This window comes from Manis pentadactyla, chromosome 9 (genome assembly GCF_030020395.1).
Source record: "Manis pentadactyla isolate mManPen7 chromosome 9, mManPen7.hap1, whole genome shotgun sequence".
Classification (NCBI taxonomy): domain Eukaryota; kingdom Metazoa; phylum Chordata; class Mammalia; order Pholidota; family Manidae; genus Manis; species Manis pentadactyla.
Window position 1 is genome coordinate 37,240,280 of NC_080027.1, and position 13,037 is coordinate 37,253,316.

A 13,037-nucleotide genomic window follows, 5' to 3' on the forward strand; every position below is an offset into this window, starting at 1 on the left:
TCCTTTCAAAAATGGCATTGTTCATTTCTAATTTATGGAAGAAGAAGCTGAGATGTGGAGAGGGCAAGTGATCTACCCAAAATTCCTTAGTAAGCAATAGAGCCAGGATAGGAAGCAGGTGACTGTCCCCATGTCCAGGTGGCTTTGCACCATAGCACAGTGGCCTTTCTGTGTGTGCAGACCTGTGCTGGGAGCTAGAGAAGGAGAATATTAGAGAAGGGCAGGATTTGTGCCCTCAAGGAGCCATGTCAGGAGAACTAAAATAGGAGAACAAAGCATAAAAGTACAGCTTCAGGTACAAGGGGTATAGTTTGTCTACAGGTACAAGAATAAAAAATTTAAAAATCAGTATGCTAGAGTAGTCAGGAAAGAAGCTATCATTTCTGATTTCAATGTATTGACTTATTGCTGTTTTCACTACCATTCCCTGTGGAAAGTTCTCTACCATTCCCACCTTTTAAAATCCTGTGCATCTTTCAAGGCACAGCTGAAGAATCCCATTTGTGTATTCATTGATTTGTCAAACATTTGCCTGAATGCTTGCTTTTTGTCAGGCAACTGGTTAGATATGGGAACTCAGGGATGAGTGGCATATTCCATGTCTTTATAGAGCTTAGAGACTAGCCAAAAGACACTTGTGATATTTTTATGTAAAAATCTGATAAATACCTTGAAGCAACTCCTGGGGAAATTTCGGGAGTATAACTGATGATCACTTCTTTTGAATTTCAGTAGGGTATAGTTTGCTCATTTTTTATGACATTTATCCCTTTTTGCCTGGTAGTTCAGATTTTCTTACAAGACTTACTTCTGCAGAATAGAGGACAGGGGCAGCATTTTGTACAGCGAGGCAAAGAGTAGATTCTCAGTAAATATTTAAGTAAATGAATGAATAAGAAATAGAATATTAGCAAAAATTTGAAAGCTTAGTATCTGCTGGGCATAGCATGAATCATTTCACATGTTAATTAATTTATTACTACAACAACCCCATAATGTAGGTATCATGAATTAATATCATTTTACAAATGAGGAAACTGAAGTACAAAGACATTGAAATAATCTGCCCAAGGTTGTCCAAATTGTAAGAATAAGAGTTGAGATTTAAGCGCAGGTGGTCAGGTTCTTTCACGTTCAAGTCTGTTGTCTAAATGACTACACCCTTCTGCCTCCTAAAGAACAATTGTAGTTCTTCCTTTGCAAGGGGTCAGGATTTTAAAGAGGGGGTAACACAAAGGAAGGTAATGTTCAGTGTATTACCAATGCAAAGTGCTGTGGAAAACAGGATAGTCATTTCAGCTTGGGAAAGAATTGAGTTTTGTAGATGAAGGGGATTCCCATCTAATGAGTCTCCTTTAATTTATGTTGAGAGTTGTCCACCCTGTGCTGAATATCTCTTGGGCTCAGCCTCTCCCTGACCCGTCCTGTGTATAAGGAGAGGAAGGAAGTCCGTTCTACCCGTGGTGGATGGGTAGGCACAGAGGAGGAGGAACGTAGATTTTGACTGAGGAGAAGGGATGAGTTTATTGGGATTTGCTACCACAAGTCTAAGAGAGGCTCCTGAGCTTCCCCTGCGCTAGCAAAGGCTGGCCTTTCAAATTGTTGCACCGACAATGCAGGTGTACACACGGTCTGTGATTGAACCACTTCCTGTCACTCCGACTCGGGACGTGGCCACATCCCCCATTTCACCTGCTGAGACTGATCCCGCTCCAGCAGACGCTCTGGCCCGGAACACTGAGAAGCAGAAGAAGAAGCCTAAAATGTCCGATGAGGAGATCTTGGAGAAATTACGTAAGCATTTTATAGCTTCAGAGCTTTCCTCTGGTATATGAGTGGTGGAGCACAAAGAATTCCTTTGTGATAAAGATCCTGGCCCGGTACTTGGTTTATGTGCTGGCTGCCTATGCTTGATATCTTAGCCACACTGTGCTTCTTTTGACCTTGCCCCTGCACCCATCTCCTCTGTCTCACCAGCCCTGATTAGATACCATGTTAGAAAGGGATGATGAGAAACAGTGTGGATAGCTCACTGGGAGGGCTTGGCAGTGCTCACCGTAGGCATGGGTTATGGAGAAGACAGAGAACTTTGATCTAGTCTGGAATATTGGGCTGAGAAAGACTGACACTTTGTCTCTTACCTGGTGGGAAAGAGTGCTGTGATTGATTATTGATGTTCACCATTGACTAGGAGAAGCCAGACCTGCATCTTGGTTGTGGGGAAAGAGGGAAGGGAAACTAACATTTTGTGAGCCTGTATAATGTTCCAGATGACAAACAAGGTATTCAGTTGATCTTTTTTCATTTATTCATATGTTAATCCTGTGAAGACACATATTGTAAGGCTCAGGGATGTTAATTATCCAGCCCAAAATCACACAGCCAGAAAAGTAACAAGGCTGGGATTAGTGAGAGGCCTAAGATTGTACGCCTGTAAATTAGAGCATGCTGCCTCTTGCCCTCAGGTGGAAACTTCATTTTGCTTTATTTAGTGGCCAGAAATGGGGGTTTATTAGGGTAGCTTGTTTCTGTGTTTCAGTAAACTGCAAGGGAGTTCATATTAGAAGGAAGGACAAGGTTGGTTTGTGGGCTTGGAAAAGCCATTTGATAAGTCCTTTGATTTATTCTTTGTGCCTATCTACTCCGAAGGAGGATTTGATATGACTAATTTGGCCAAATTGCTTTCTAAAGCTGAGGTTTCTGTTTCTCTAGCTTAGCAGCTCTTGATTTCTTACTGATAATTCTTGTTTGCCTTTTTTTTTTCTTTACAAAATTTTGCTCTTGTAAAGGGTGCCCTTGTCCAGAGCATTTATGAAATGATGAGGTAAGGAGAGCCACTTACCTAGCCATCTGTTTACTCCTATATGTAGTCTTTTCCTCTGAACCATGTGTATATATTTTTAACAATAATACTTAGAACATAGAATTACAGAGAACAGGCTGGCCTGGGATTTAAAGACATGGGCTGAAGCCCCAGCCCTGACACTGCCTTGGGTCTTGGGCAATTTCCTACTCTTTGCTGGACCTCCTTTTTTTCCTTCTCTCAAGTAGAGATGAAAATACATGTCTCATTTTTAAATCAAATGAGATAATATATGTGAAAAGTACCGACTCTCAGTAATTGGTGTTAGTGGAAAGCACATGGGACTGGGGGACCGAAACCCAAAATCCTGATCTTAGCTCTGACACCAGTTTCCTGTGATCTTGGGAAGAAGTATCCTTCCCTTCTATGGGCCTCAGTTTCACTATCTCTAAAGAACAAGTTGTGAAACCCAAATTCTCTGTGCCTTTGCACTTGAAGTACTTCCTGCTGTAACCCCCTTTCAGCTTTCTCTCCCTGACTCCTACTTAACCTGTAAAAATCAGTCCAGATAGGTCCTCCTCTGAAGTCTTTCCAGTTTGTATTCTGTGCTTTCTCTGTATCACAATAATTATTATATTTTTATGGAACTTTATGTTTACTTGTGTGTCTCCTCCATGAAATTGAGCTTCTTGAGAGCCGGGACTCTCTTAATTGTCCCTTTATTCCTAGTGCTTAACATAGGGCTTGGTACATAGGAAGTGAGCATATTGAATGAGTAAGTGTTTATTGAATGAATGAATTTTAAAATGAATGAGCGGTTTTTAGGAGTTTAGAAATGGAATAGATTACTGTGAATAAAAGCAGTCAGGAGATGAAACTTTTGGTTGGAACTTCTGAGTGAACACTAAGGAGCTGCTTAGTATGGTTTTGGGATATTGGAGTAGTTCTTTAATTATTGACAACTCCAGGGTTTGGGGGAACATGGGGCCTGTTTTGTATCTTGATCTGGGGAAAAATGATTCATGGTCTCTGTTTCTTTCAAAGGGAGCATAGTGAGTGTGGGCGATCCTAAGAAGAAATACACACGGTTTGAGAAGATTGGACAAGGGTTAGTAGGGGCATTTTCTTTCCCTAGAGAAATGACTTGAAATTGTGTATGCTGGTATATATGATTTTGCCTTTGTTTTGCCACTCACAAACCTTGTTATTCTTCCACTTCATCACTCTCCCATTTGGAGGGGCTATGTTAGCTTGACTTCAGGTTTGGCAGAATTATGCTTAATAGGAGATATGCTATTAGCTGACCATGTTGCTAAAAATACCCTTGCAGTGAGAGTGAAGAAAACACTTATTTTTCTAGCACAGTTTGCTTCCCAAATTACAACTCTGCTTTTCCAGGTTAACCCTGTTTACCTGATGCTGAGACCTACCACCACCACCAATATAAAACAGAAGACTCGGAACTGTAGACCCTTCTGCTAGTGTAAGGGGAACCGTTTTTCTAGGTGGATGCCAGAATTCACATCTCCAGCTTTCTGGTTCCTTCTCTGCATCGTGTATGCTGCGTGCAGAGTACTGAACTAGCAAATCTTAACTGAATTCTTATTATGTGCTAGGCTCTGTGAAGATAGATAGCTGTGAATCAGACATAATCTCTGCCTTCAAAGACCTCATGTCTACAGAAGGGAATAGTCAAACAAGGACTTAAAATATACTGTGATAAGTCTTGAAAGTGGCCATTATTTTGATCAAAAGAAGCCAGACATAAAGCAGATTCTGTATAGTTTTATTTAATTTAAGTTCAAGAACAGGGAAAACTGAAATAATGCTAATAGAAGTCAGAATAATGGTTGCATCTGAGAGGGGAATGTTGGTTGGGAGGAGGCTGTGAGGGAACATTCAAGGGCGATCTTGGTGGTGAACACATGGGTGTGTACGTATTAAAAAATCATCAAGTTGCACACTTTAGATTTTTGCAAATTATGTTCAGTAAGTTATACCTCTATACAAAAAGGAAAAATAATGAGATTTCTACAGACCTACCCAAATTGCTAAAATTAAAAAGGAACTAAAAAAAGAAGTATCTGGCTTATAGAAAGCTCTCAGCATTACTTGAGTGGAAACCTTGTTACTAATGAAGCTATTGAAATTTTCTGTTTCAGTTTTCTTTCATATGCTTCCAAGGACTTCTGAAAATGAGATGAAGTGTTGCATGCAATACAAATGTTGTGTTTGTACAGCAGTCTATAGCTTACGTCTGTTATTTGCATCTATTGTTTAACTTAATCTTCAAAACAACTCTGGACTTGGGTGGATCCCAGTGGACCATTTTCCTGATCCAGTGCTTTACCTACTAGACATGACTTTATGAGTCTGTACTGTTGTAAGGAAGTTAATACCTTGAGAGAAAATTATTTTGCTTGCCTCAGAGTAATCTGGGTTGGCATTTCCTTTATCTAATTACACTGAGGTACTAAGCATGCAGCAGAAAGTTACGGAGACAGGTGTGGACAGGTTAACTCCCATTTATGGGCCCAGTTTCTTCATCTTTAAATTTAAGGGAGAGGGACTATGGATTCAAGGACTTTCTCCTCTAAAATTTCTGACTTTTTAAGAAATTCAAAAGTAGAGACCCATGAATAGACAACATCTGTAAAATGTTTTTTTCTTGTTTACTTGACAGATCTGTTACACTGAGAGGAATGAAATATTTATTAAGCACCTATGTGTTTGTCTCCACATTCCATGATTTAAAAAATATAAATGTCATACAAATATGATGCATTGGTTCTATTATAATTTTGCCTCTTTTTTTTGCCCTTTAAGACTGGAAGGCTTTTCTTGACCTAGAATTCATATGTCTAATCATATGTCTGTTCAAAGTAGAAATAATCAAGTACTAACCAGTGGGCCTGAATAGCTTTCTAAACATCTGTAGTCAGGGAGACATAATCCCAAAATGTCCAGTCCCCTGAGGCCTAGGCATCTTTGCCCTTTAAGAATGGTACATCTAGTAGGATGGGGAGAGGAAGATAGATACTGGTGTTATGATAGAAGATGGCTAGATGTAGAAGAATTAGGCAATGGGGAAATATCTGCCAGTGCAAATAATCCCGTCCTTATCTAGTAGCCCATATCTTATGATCACAGTTTCCTGGAAGGTAGTGAGGGTTCCAACTAAAGAGAGATGGTTAAGAAGCTGGTAATGGTAATTTCTAGCTGCAAGGCAAATTTGCTAATTACTTTTCTCTCTAAACTGACCTAACTACCTGGAAGCGTAATCTCAGGGCAAGCCTTCGCATTTTGCAATATATAGAATTTTTAATTTCTTCGAATCGCATCATATATTTATGATATGTGGCATGGCATGTACAGTTACAAATAATTGTTGCATATTACCATCTATAAATATATAGGTTTTGTGGCTATAGGCATAAAATAACGTTTTTAGTTATTTAGAGTGGACATGATTACTTTCCTAGCATTATTCCTAGTATTTCTCTGCCCCCCTTTCTTCCCTCCCTCCTGCTCTGTTTGTCTGTCTGTCTGTGTGAATGTGTATATATATATACACATGTGGATATGTATGTATAGTTAGGTTATTTTTACCTTGGGGATAGGGTAGTAGTATCAGATTTTCTGGGAGGTTATGTGTTTGAAAAAGTGCATTTAATATTATATGTTTGAGAAAATGAAAAATAAAAACCTATTTTACAATAAAAGGTACAAAATAAAAATCACATATCTTCTTGATAGGATAAATGATTGAAAAACAATGTTCTAAAGGGTCATAGTATCAAAATAGAAAGGGTACTTTGAGATTATTTTAGGTTATTCTGTGTAGTTCTTAAGGTTTTTATAGTTTTTTAGTAGTTATAGTTTTGCAATGTAAATTTTAATTTAATATAACATACATAAGTGTACAACTCAGTGAATTTTCAAAAAGTGAACACACCCATGTAACCAGTACCCAGATCAAGAAGCAGAACATCACTGTTGCCCCCAAAACCCATATTCCTTTTTGCTAAAATTATGTGCTACCCCTTACCTCATCCTGAAATTTCCCTGGGGTCCCTTCCCCCTCACTCTTCAACCCCATTTGAAAATCATACATCTACTCTTACCCTGGTTTACAGATGAAGAGTTTGAGGCCACAGGAGAGAGTAAAGCAGCTTGCCAGGGTGTTGGAGGAGAGGAGAGGAGGAATCAAGAACAGGAGACTAGTATATTGAAGACCTATTATATTTAGACACTTGGGTTTTTGAACTAAGTGATTTAAATCCTCTTATACCCTCTTATCTCTTATCTTCATCGGTGAGGAAAGTGAAGCTCAGAGAAGTTAAATACTCTGCTGAAGATCATATAGCTAATAGGTACGAGGTAGATGCCCCAGACTGGAGCTCACGTCTGTTGCCACTGGAGCCACTGTTCTCTGCCACAACATACTGCCTCTCAAATATGAAAATAGAAGAGGGGAACAGTGGGAGGATTGTTTTTGTTGCTGTTATTATTAACACTTAAATTGCTAGATTGTGTGTACAGCTGCATTTGACAAACGCCACTTCATTTAACACCCATCTTTTCTTTTTCTTTCCCCCACCTGCTGTTCAGTGCTTCAGGCACTGTATACACTGCAATGGATGTGGCCACAGGACAGGAGGTGAGTATCCACCATCAACTACACTCTTCAGTTCTACTGCTTCTTTTTATTTCTGGTTTATTTTTAGTCCTTCTTAGCTCACTAAGGGCACTTCTAGTCTCTTACTTTAGCAGACTAGAGCTAAACAGAGGAGTAACCGGATGATACTTACAGGTTTTAGATGAAGTCACTCTGGCTACAGTGTAGAGAACAGATTGGGGGAGATGAGAGTGGAACAAACGAGTCAGAAGGTTACTGTGTAATTCCAGGGGAGAGATGATGGCTTGGACTAAGGTGGGGAGAAGTGGGTGGATTTGAGAGGTATTTAGGTGGATTTGATGGAATTTGGTGATTGATTGAATGTAAGGATGACTTGCAAGTCATTGATGTTAGTCAAGGAGAAAGTAAAAAGGCGGAGGCATAGGTTTAAAGAAGTTGAACACTACCTGAGACACCTTCTTGTGCAACTGTGTTGTGGGTAATTGTTTATGTGGTGCTTGGGAGGGAAATCTGATACAGAAGAGATTTAAACACATGTCTCTTGACTCCTAATCTGTGCCCAGGATACCAGTAAATATTGAAGTCCTCATTTGGAGGCACCTCTTTGTCCCTGTCATTTCATTAAGCTGGGAGAACTCTGACCTTATTACTAAGGCCTGATGACCCAAGATCTTCAGCAGAAGGAAGCTATGAAGGGAATGTAGAGGATTTGAGGTTTTCTTGCCCTCTACGCTTTGGTTGCAGAGCAGCAATGTTGGCAGGTGGGCTGTGGATCAAGCTGCCTGAAGTTCTTCATTCAGAGAGTACTGAGAGGGCAGGAGGGGCGCTTAGTCCTGGGGCTGGGAGAGGCACCACCTGTTCCACTGAAAATGAGTCAGCCTTTGTGGGAGGCTACCAGGACCTGCTTTTATGTGTGTTTGGTGGCTGAAACCCCCTGGTGTGCTGGAGAAGCATGGGTAATAGGGACAGCGTATATCCCATTGTGCTCTTGTGAGTCTTTTACAAGTGTCTAAGCCAATACTGGGGCTCCTTTGAGGGTAAGTCAACTTAAAAAAATCATCATTATGGTTAAGGATTTATTAATTGTTTTTTGAGATGAGAATCCAACAACTGAGATGCTTACCTTTAGTTATTTATGTAACCACAGGCAAGTCATTTCACCTCTCTGAGCCTGAATTTAATTTATTTATAAAATGTGCATGATAACATTTACCTCATAAACATGTTGGAAGAATTCATTAAAGCAGTGAATATGAAAATACATCATAAGCTTTGAGACTTTCATATTTATTAATTTTTATTTGTACATATTTATTTATTCCACAAAGCATTTACTGAGCATTTGCTTCATGCCACACTTTGTGCTAAGAACTACATGAAAGATTCAGTCTTATGTAAGCACCCAGACATTAAAATCATAAATATAAGAGACCATACTTTCTACTGCGTACATATAAAAGTCTTGTAGTGTTGACAGGAACTTGCATTAAAATCATGGTGAGGAAGAAAGGTTGGTATTATTGTGCTAATTTTAAAATATGGTGAATTGGAAGCAGAGATAGAAAAGAAGAACTTACACCAGTTCTAAAAGGAACCCGCTGAGGTAGGTACTATTATTTCCTTTTTACTGATAAGGAATTTGAGGCTCAGGGAGTTTCAGTAATCTTTGCAGGGTGGTGCTGCCAGCAGTTAGCAAGGAGTAAGTTAGACTTTTGATTCTAAGACCTAAACCTGGGCTTTCTGGGCTGCATAGTCAGCAGAATCAAGGTTAGGCACTTGAGCCCCTTGTCATGTTTCTGGCCTCTGGGGCCTTCCGTGGTGGGAGGCAGGCTGGTGATGGGTGGTTCCTGGAAGGCCTGGAGGCTGCGTGTGTGAGAAGCTGGCCACAGCAAACAGACTTGACTTCACTATGTGCCTGCCTTGTGGTTATGAAACTATGAATGGAAGTGAGTCCCTGAGGGTGGCTAATGCAGTGTGGTCAGGAAGGCTCATTTCCTGTGCAGGGGGGTAACTCTAGTACAGCTGATGCGGTGTTCTCGGGGTGGGTGAGTGAGTGCTTGCTCATTGGGAGTTTTCCAGCTGGGAAGAGCAGAGCTGTAGACTGCCACAGGTAGGAAGATTGGCATGTTCATGCTGGGAAGTTTTCCAGTCACCGATCCAACAATTATATTTCTTTTTTTTTTTTTTTAATTGAAGAGTAGTTGACGCACAGTATTACATTAGTTTCAGGTGTACAACACAGTGATTCAACATTTATATACATGATAATTCTAGGTACCAGCTATCACCATACCAAGTTGTTACAATATTTTGACTATATTCCTTATGCTATACATTACATCCTGGTTACTTATTTATTTTACAATTGGAAGTGTGTTTATATATATATATATATATATATATATATATATATTTTGTGTGTGTGTGTGTGTGTGAGGGCATCTCTCATATTTATTGATCAAATAGTTGTTAACAACAATAAAATTCTGTATAGGGGAGTCAATGCTCAATGCACAATCATTAATCCACCCCAAGCCTAATTTTCGTCAGTCTCCAATCTTCTGATGCATAACGAACAAGTTCTTACATGGAGAACAAATTCTTACATAATGAATAAGTTACATGGTGAACAGTACAAGGGCAGTCATCACAGAAGCTTTCGGTTTTGTTCATGCATTATGAACTATAAACAGTCAGTTCAAATATGAATATTAATTTGATTTTTAAACTTGATTTATATGTGGATACCACATTTCTCTCTTTATTATTATTATTTTTAATAAAATGCTGAAGTGGTAGGTAGATACGAGATAAAGGTAGAAAACAGAGTTTAGTGTTGTAAGAGAGCAAATGTAGATGATCAGGTGTGTGCCTGTAGACTATGTGTTAATCTGAGCTAGACAAGGGCGATAAACATCCATGTATGCAGAAGATTTCTCTCAGAACATGAGGGGGGAGGTTCTAAGCCTCACCTCTGCTGATCCCCATTTTCTCACCTGATGGCCCCCTGCGACTGTGCCTGTCTTAGGTTGTTCCTCCCTTGAGGAATCTTACCCGTCTCTGGCTAACCAGTCATCTTCCGGGGCCATACAGGGAAATGTTAAGTTGTTAAGTGAGAGAGAAGCCTTATTGTTTGAAAAGGTTAGCTTTTTACTTCTTTGCATATTTATGCCCTGTGGCTTCTATGCCCAGCATTTGTCTTGAGGTATCTTTACCACTTGGAAGAATTATGATACTCGGTAAATTCGACATGTGGCACGAGTTCTATTTAAAGGTTGTAATTAGGTAGGAAGAAGAAAAGCTATAGAAGTAGCAGGCAGAAGAAAACCTGGGAAGATTGATTATTTCTTTGACATATCTTCTTGTAGAGTAACTTCAGCATGGATAGGTTTTAAACTACTAATTAAATTGTGCACACACATTAACATAATAGGAGTATAGTTACATAACCAAAGCATACCTGTAATTACCAGCCATCTCCAGTGAAACCAAGAAAACCAGTTAAGCACCTTAGGCATTTGTGAAAACTTATCTATGATATGGTGGATATTGTCCAACTGAACTTGAACAGTCTGAGAGAATTCAGATAAATTAAAACAACCCATTCCTGGGGACTGTTCACATCCCATATGTTCTTTTAACAGTAAATAGTCTGTGGTTGTAAGATTTTGGAGCGCTACAATTTGCACTTCTCCTAATTCTTGGTTGAGTTCCAACAGTATAGATCCAGTCAAATTTGTTGTTTTACTGTATGCACAGGCCAGCTTAGATATCTCCTTCATCATTCCCATGGCAAGTCCAGGAACTGGTGGAATGAGTGCATCTACAGCTGTGGCAGTGCGTGGATCTTTGTTGGGGTTTTTTTTTTTTTGCTGATCATCTTCTGTCATGAGTCTTCCCGAGAGTGCTGATGTTGGAAGTTCTTTTTCATATCGTATCTTAGTTCATTTTCGGGGTAGCCAAATTAGGCTTTGATCCTCTGTATAAACACAAACAGACCCTTTGCCTACACTTTTATATGCCCTTTATATCATTGTGTAGAACTCATTGGAGGTCACCACACAGGAACTGCTTTTTTTTTTTTTTTTTATCATTAATCTACACTTACATGATGAATACTTTGTTTACTACGCTCTCCCCTATACCAGGTCCCCCCTATATACTCCTTTACAGTCACTGTCCATCAGCGTAGCAAAATGTTGTAGAATCACTACTCCAACAATTATATTTCAAATCTATTTTGTGTGTAATAGAAAGAATAGACTGGAAGAGGCTTTGGATTCATATGGACATGTGGGCATTGATTATGACCTTGGGCAATTTTCCCTAGGTCTCAGTTTCCCTATCTGAGAATGCAGATAATGATTTTCACCTGGCAGGGTTGTTGTTCAGTTTTACTGACATAATGTTAGTAGAGCACCTGTCGTGGTGCCTGGCACATAGCAGGCATTCAATAAATAGTTGTGGAGGTTGGGGTGGTTGGTTTTGCATTGTTCCTGCTGATGTTGTCATTCTCACTGCTTTGTGCCAGGTTCTCATTGAATGCAATTATTACTATAATAAGCATTTTCATTGTTGTCTGTCTATATCTGTTAAATTCCTTACTTACATATGATTAACACATTGGCTACTATTTCACTGAGTCCACAAAGCAATCCTGTGAGGAGGGGAATCATTCTCAGTATTGGTGAAGAGACCAAGGCTCAGAGAGCTTGTGATTGGTCAAGATGAGTAAGTGACAGCCCTAGCCCAGGAGCTTAGGTCCTCAGAGCTCAAGTTCAGTTTTTTTCTCTTATAGGAATGCTAGCTCTGGCCGGAATAGGGGGATTTAATGGGTAAAGGGCATTTAGCCTAGCCCATAGGCAGTAGCTATTGAAAAACTATCTAGTGTTCTGCCACAGCCTCTGTTATCCTCGGCCTGCCTCTCTTCTCCTTGCTGCTGCCATCAGGGACCTCTGTGAAGTTCATAAGCACTGTCCCATCCTCTAGGATGGCCTAAGGAACTCCAAAGGCACTGCTTTGGTTCCAATCTGACTATGTGTTAAAAGGAATCACTATGCTTAATGTAATATGTCTTTAGGTCAATGTATTGCCCATCAGACATTTTAAAAAGTTAATCATCTAATGTTGTAGATTAAACAGTGTTGTACAGCCAGACCAGAAGGCTAACCTCATAGGAGACCCCACTCCAAAGCAATTTTTTCTCATTTGGGGTAAGGAATGGAGGTGGTCAAAATGTTTAAAAGAATCATTTCTCTTATTGATGAACTGGATCTCTGCAGAATACTGTCCATATGTGAAGAAATAAGAGTCGGGTTTTTCCCATTAAAAAAATTTGAATTATTCATCCTTGTGGAAAGACTAATTTAGTTGTTCTCTTAGGTGTTCATATTCTTGTCTGTTAAGCAGGAAAAAGAAAATAGTTCTGGGGAATAACATTTAACAAATAATTTAAAGTCTACTCTTTGGGGATAGCATAGCTTATTACTGATACTTCTTTTGGTTTCAAAAAGTTATCAACCCACTGAGTTCTCTCTTTCCTTCTTCATCTCCACAAACATTTACTGAGCACCCACTGTGTGTCAGGCCCTATGT

General features: G+C 39.5%; 1 protein-coding gene across 5 annotated transcripts in view; it reads left to right on the forward strand.

Annotated features, from left to right (window-relative positions):
* PAK1 (p21 (RAC1) activated kinase 1) overlaps positions 1-13,037 on the forward strand; it is a 130,610-nt gene that overhangs the window by 101,312 nt on the left and 16,261 nt on the right. For all 5 annotated transcript variants that reach the window (XM_036895470.2, XM_036895472.2, XM_036895468.2 and 2 more), the window contains exons 7-9: positions 1,620-1,794; positions 3,848-3,911; positions 7,415-7,463. In XM_036895470.2, the coding sequence (XP_036751365.2) occupies positions 1,620-1,794; positions 3,848-3,911; positions 7,415-7,463 (288 nt within the window). The remainder of the gene's footprint in view (positions 1-1,619; positions 1,795-3,847; positions 3,912-7,414; positions 7,464-13,037) is intronic.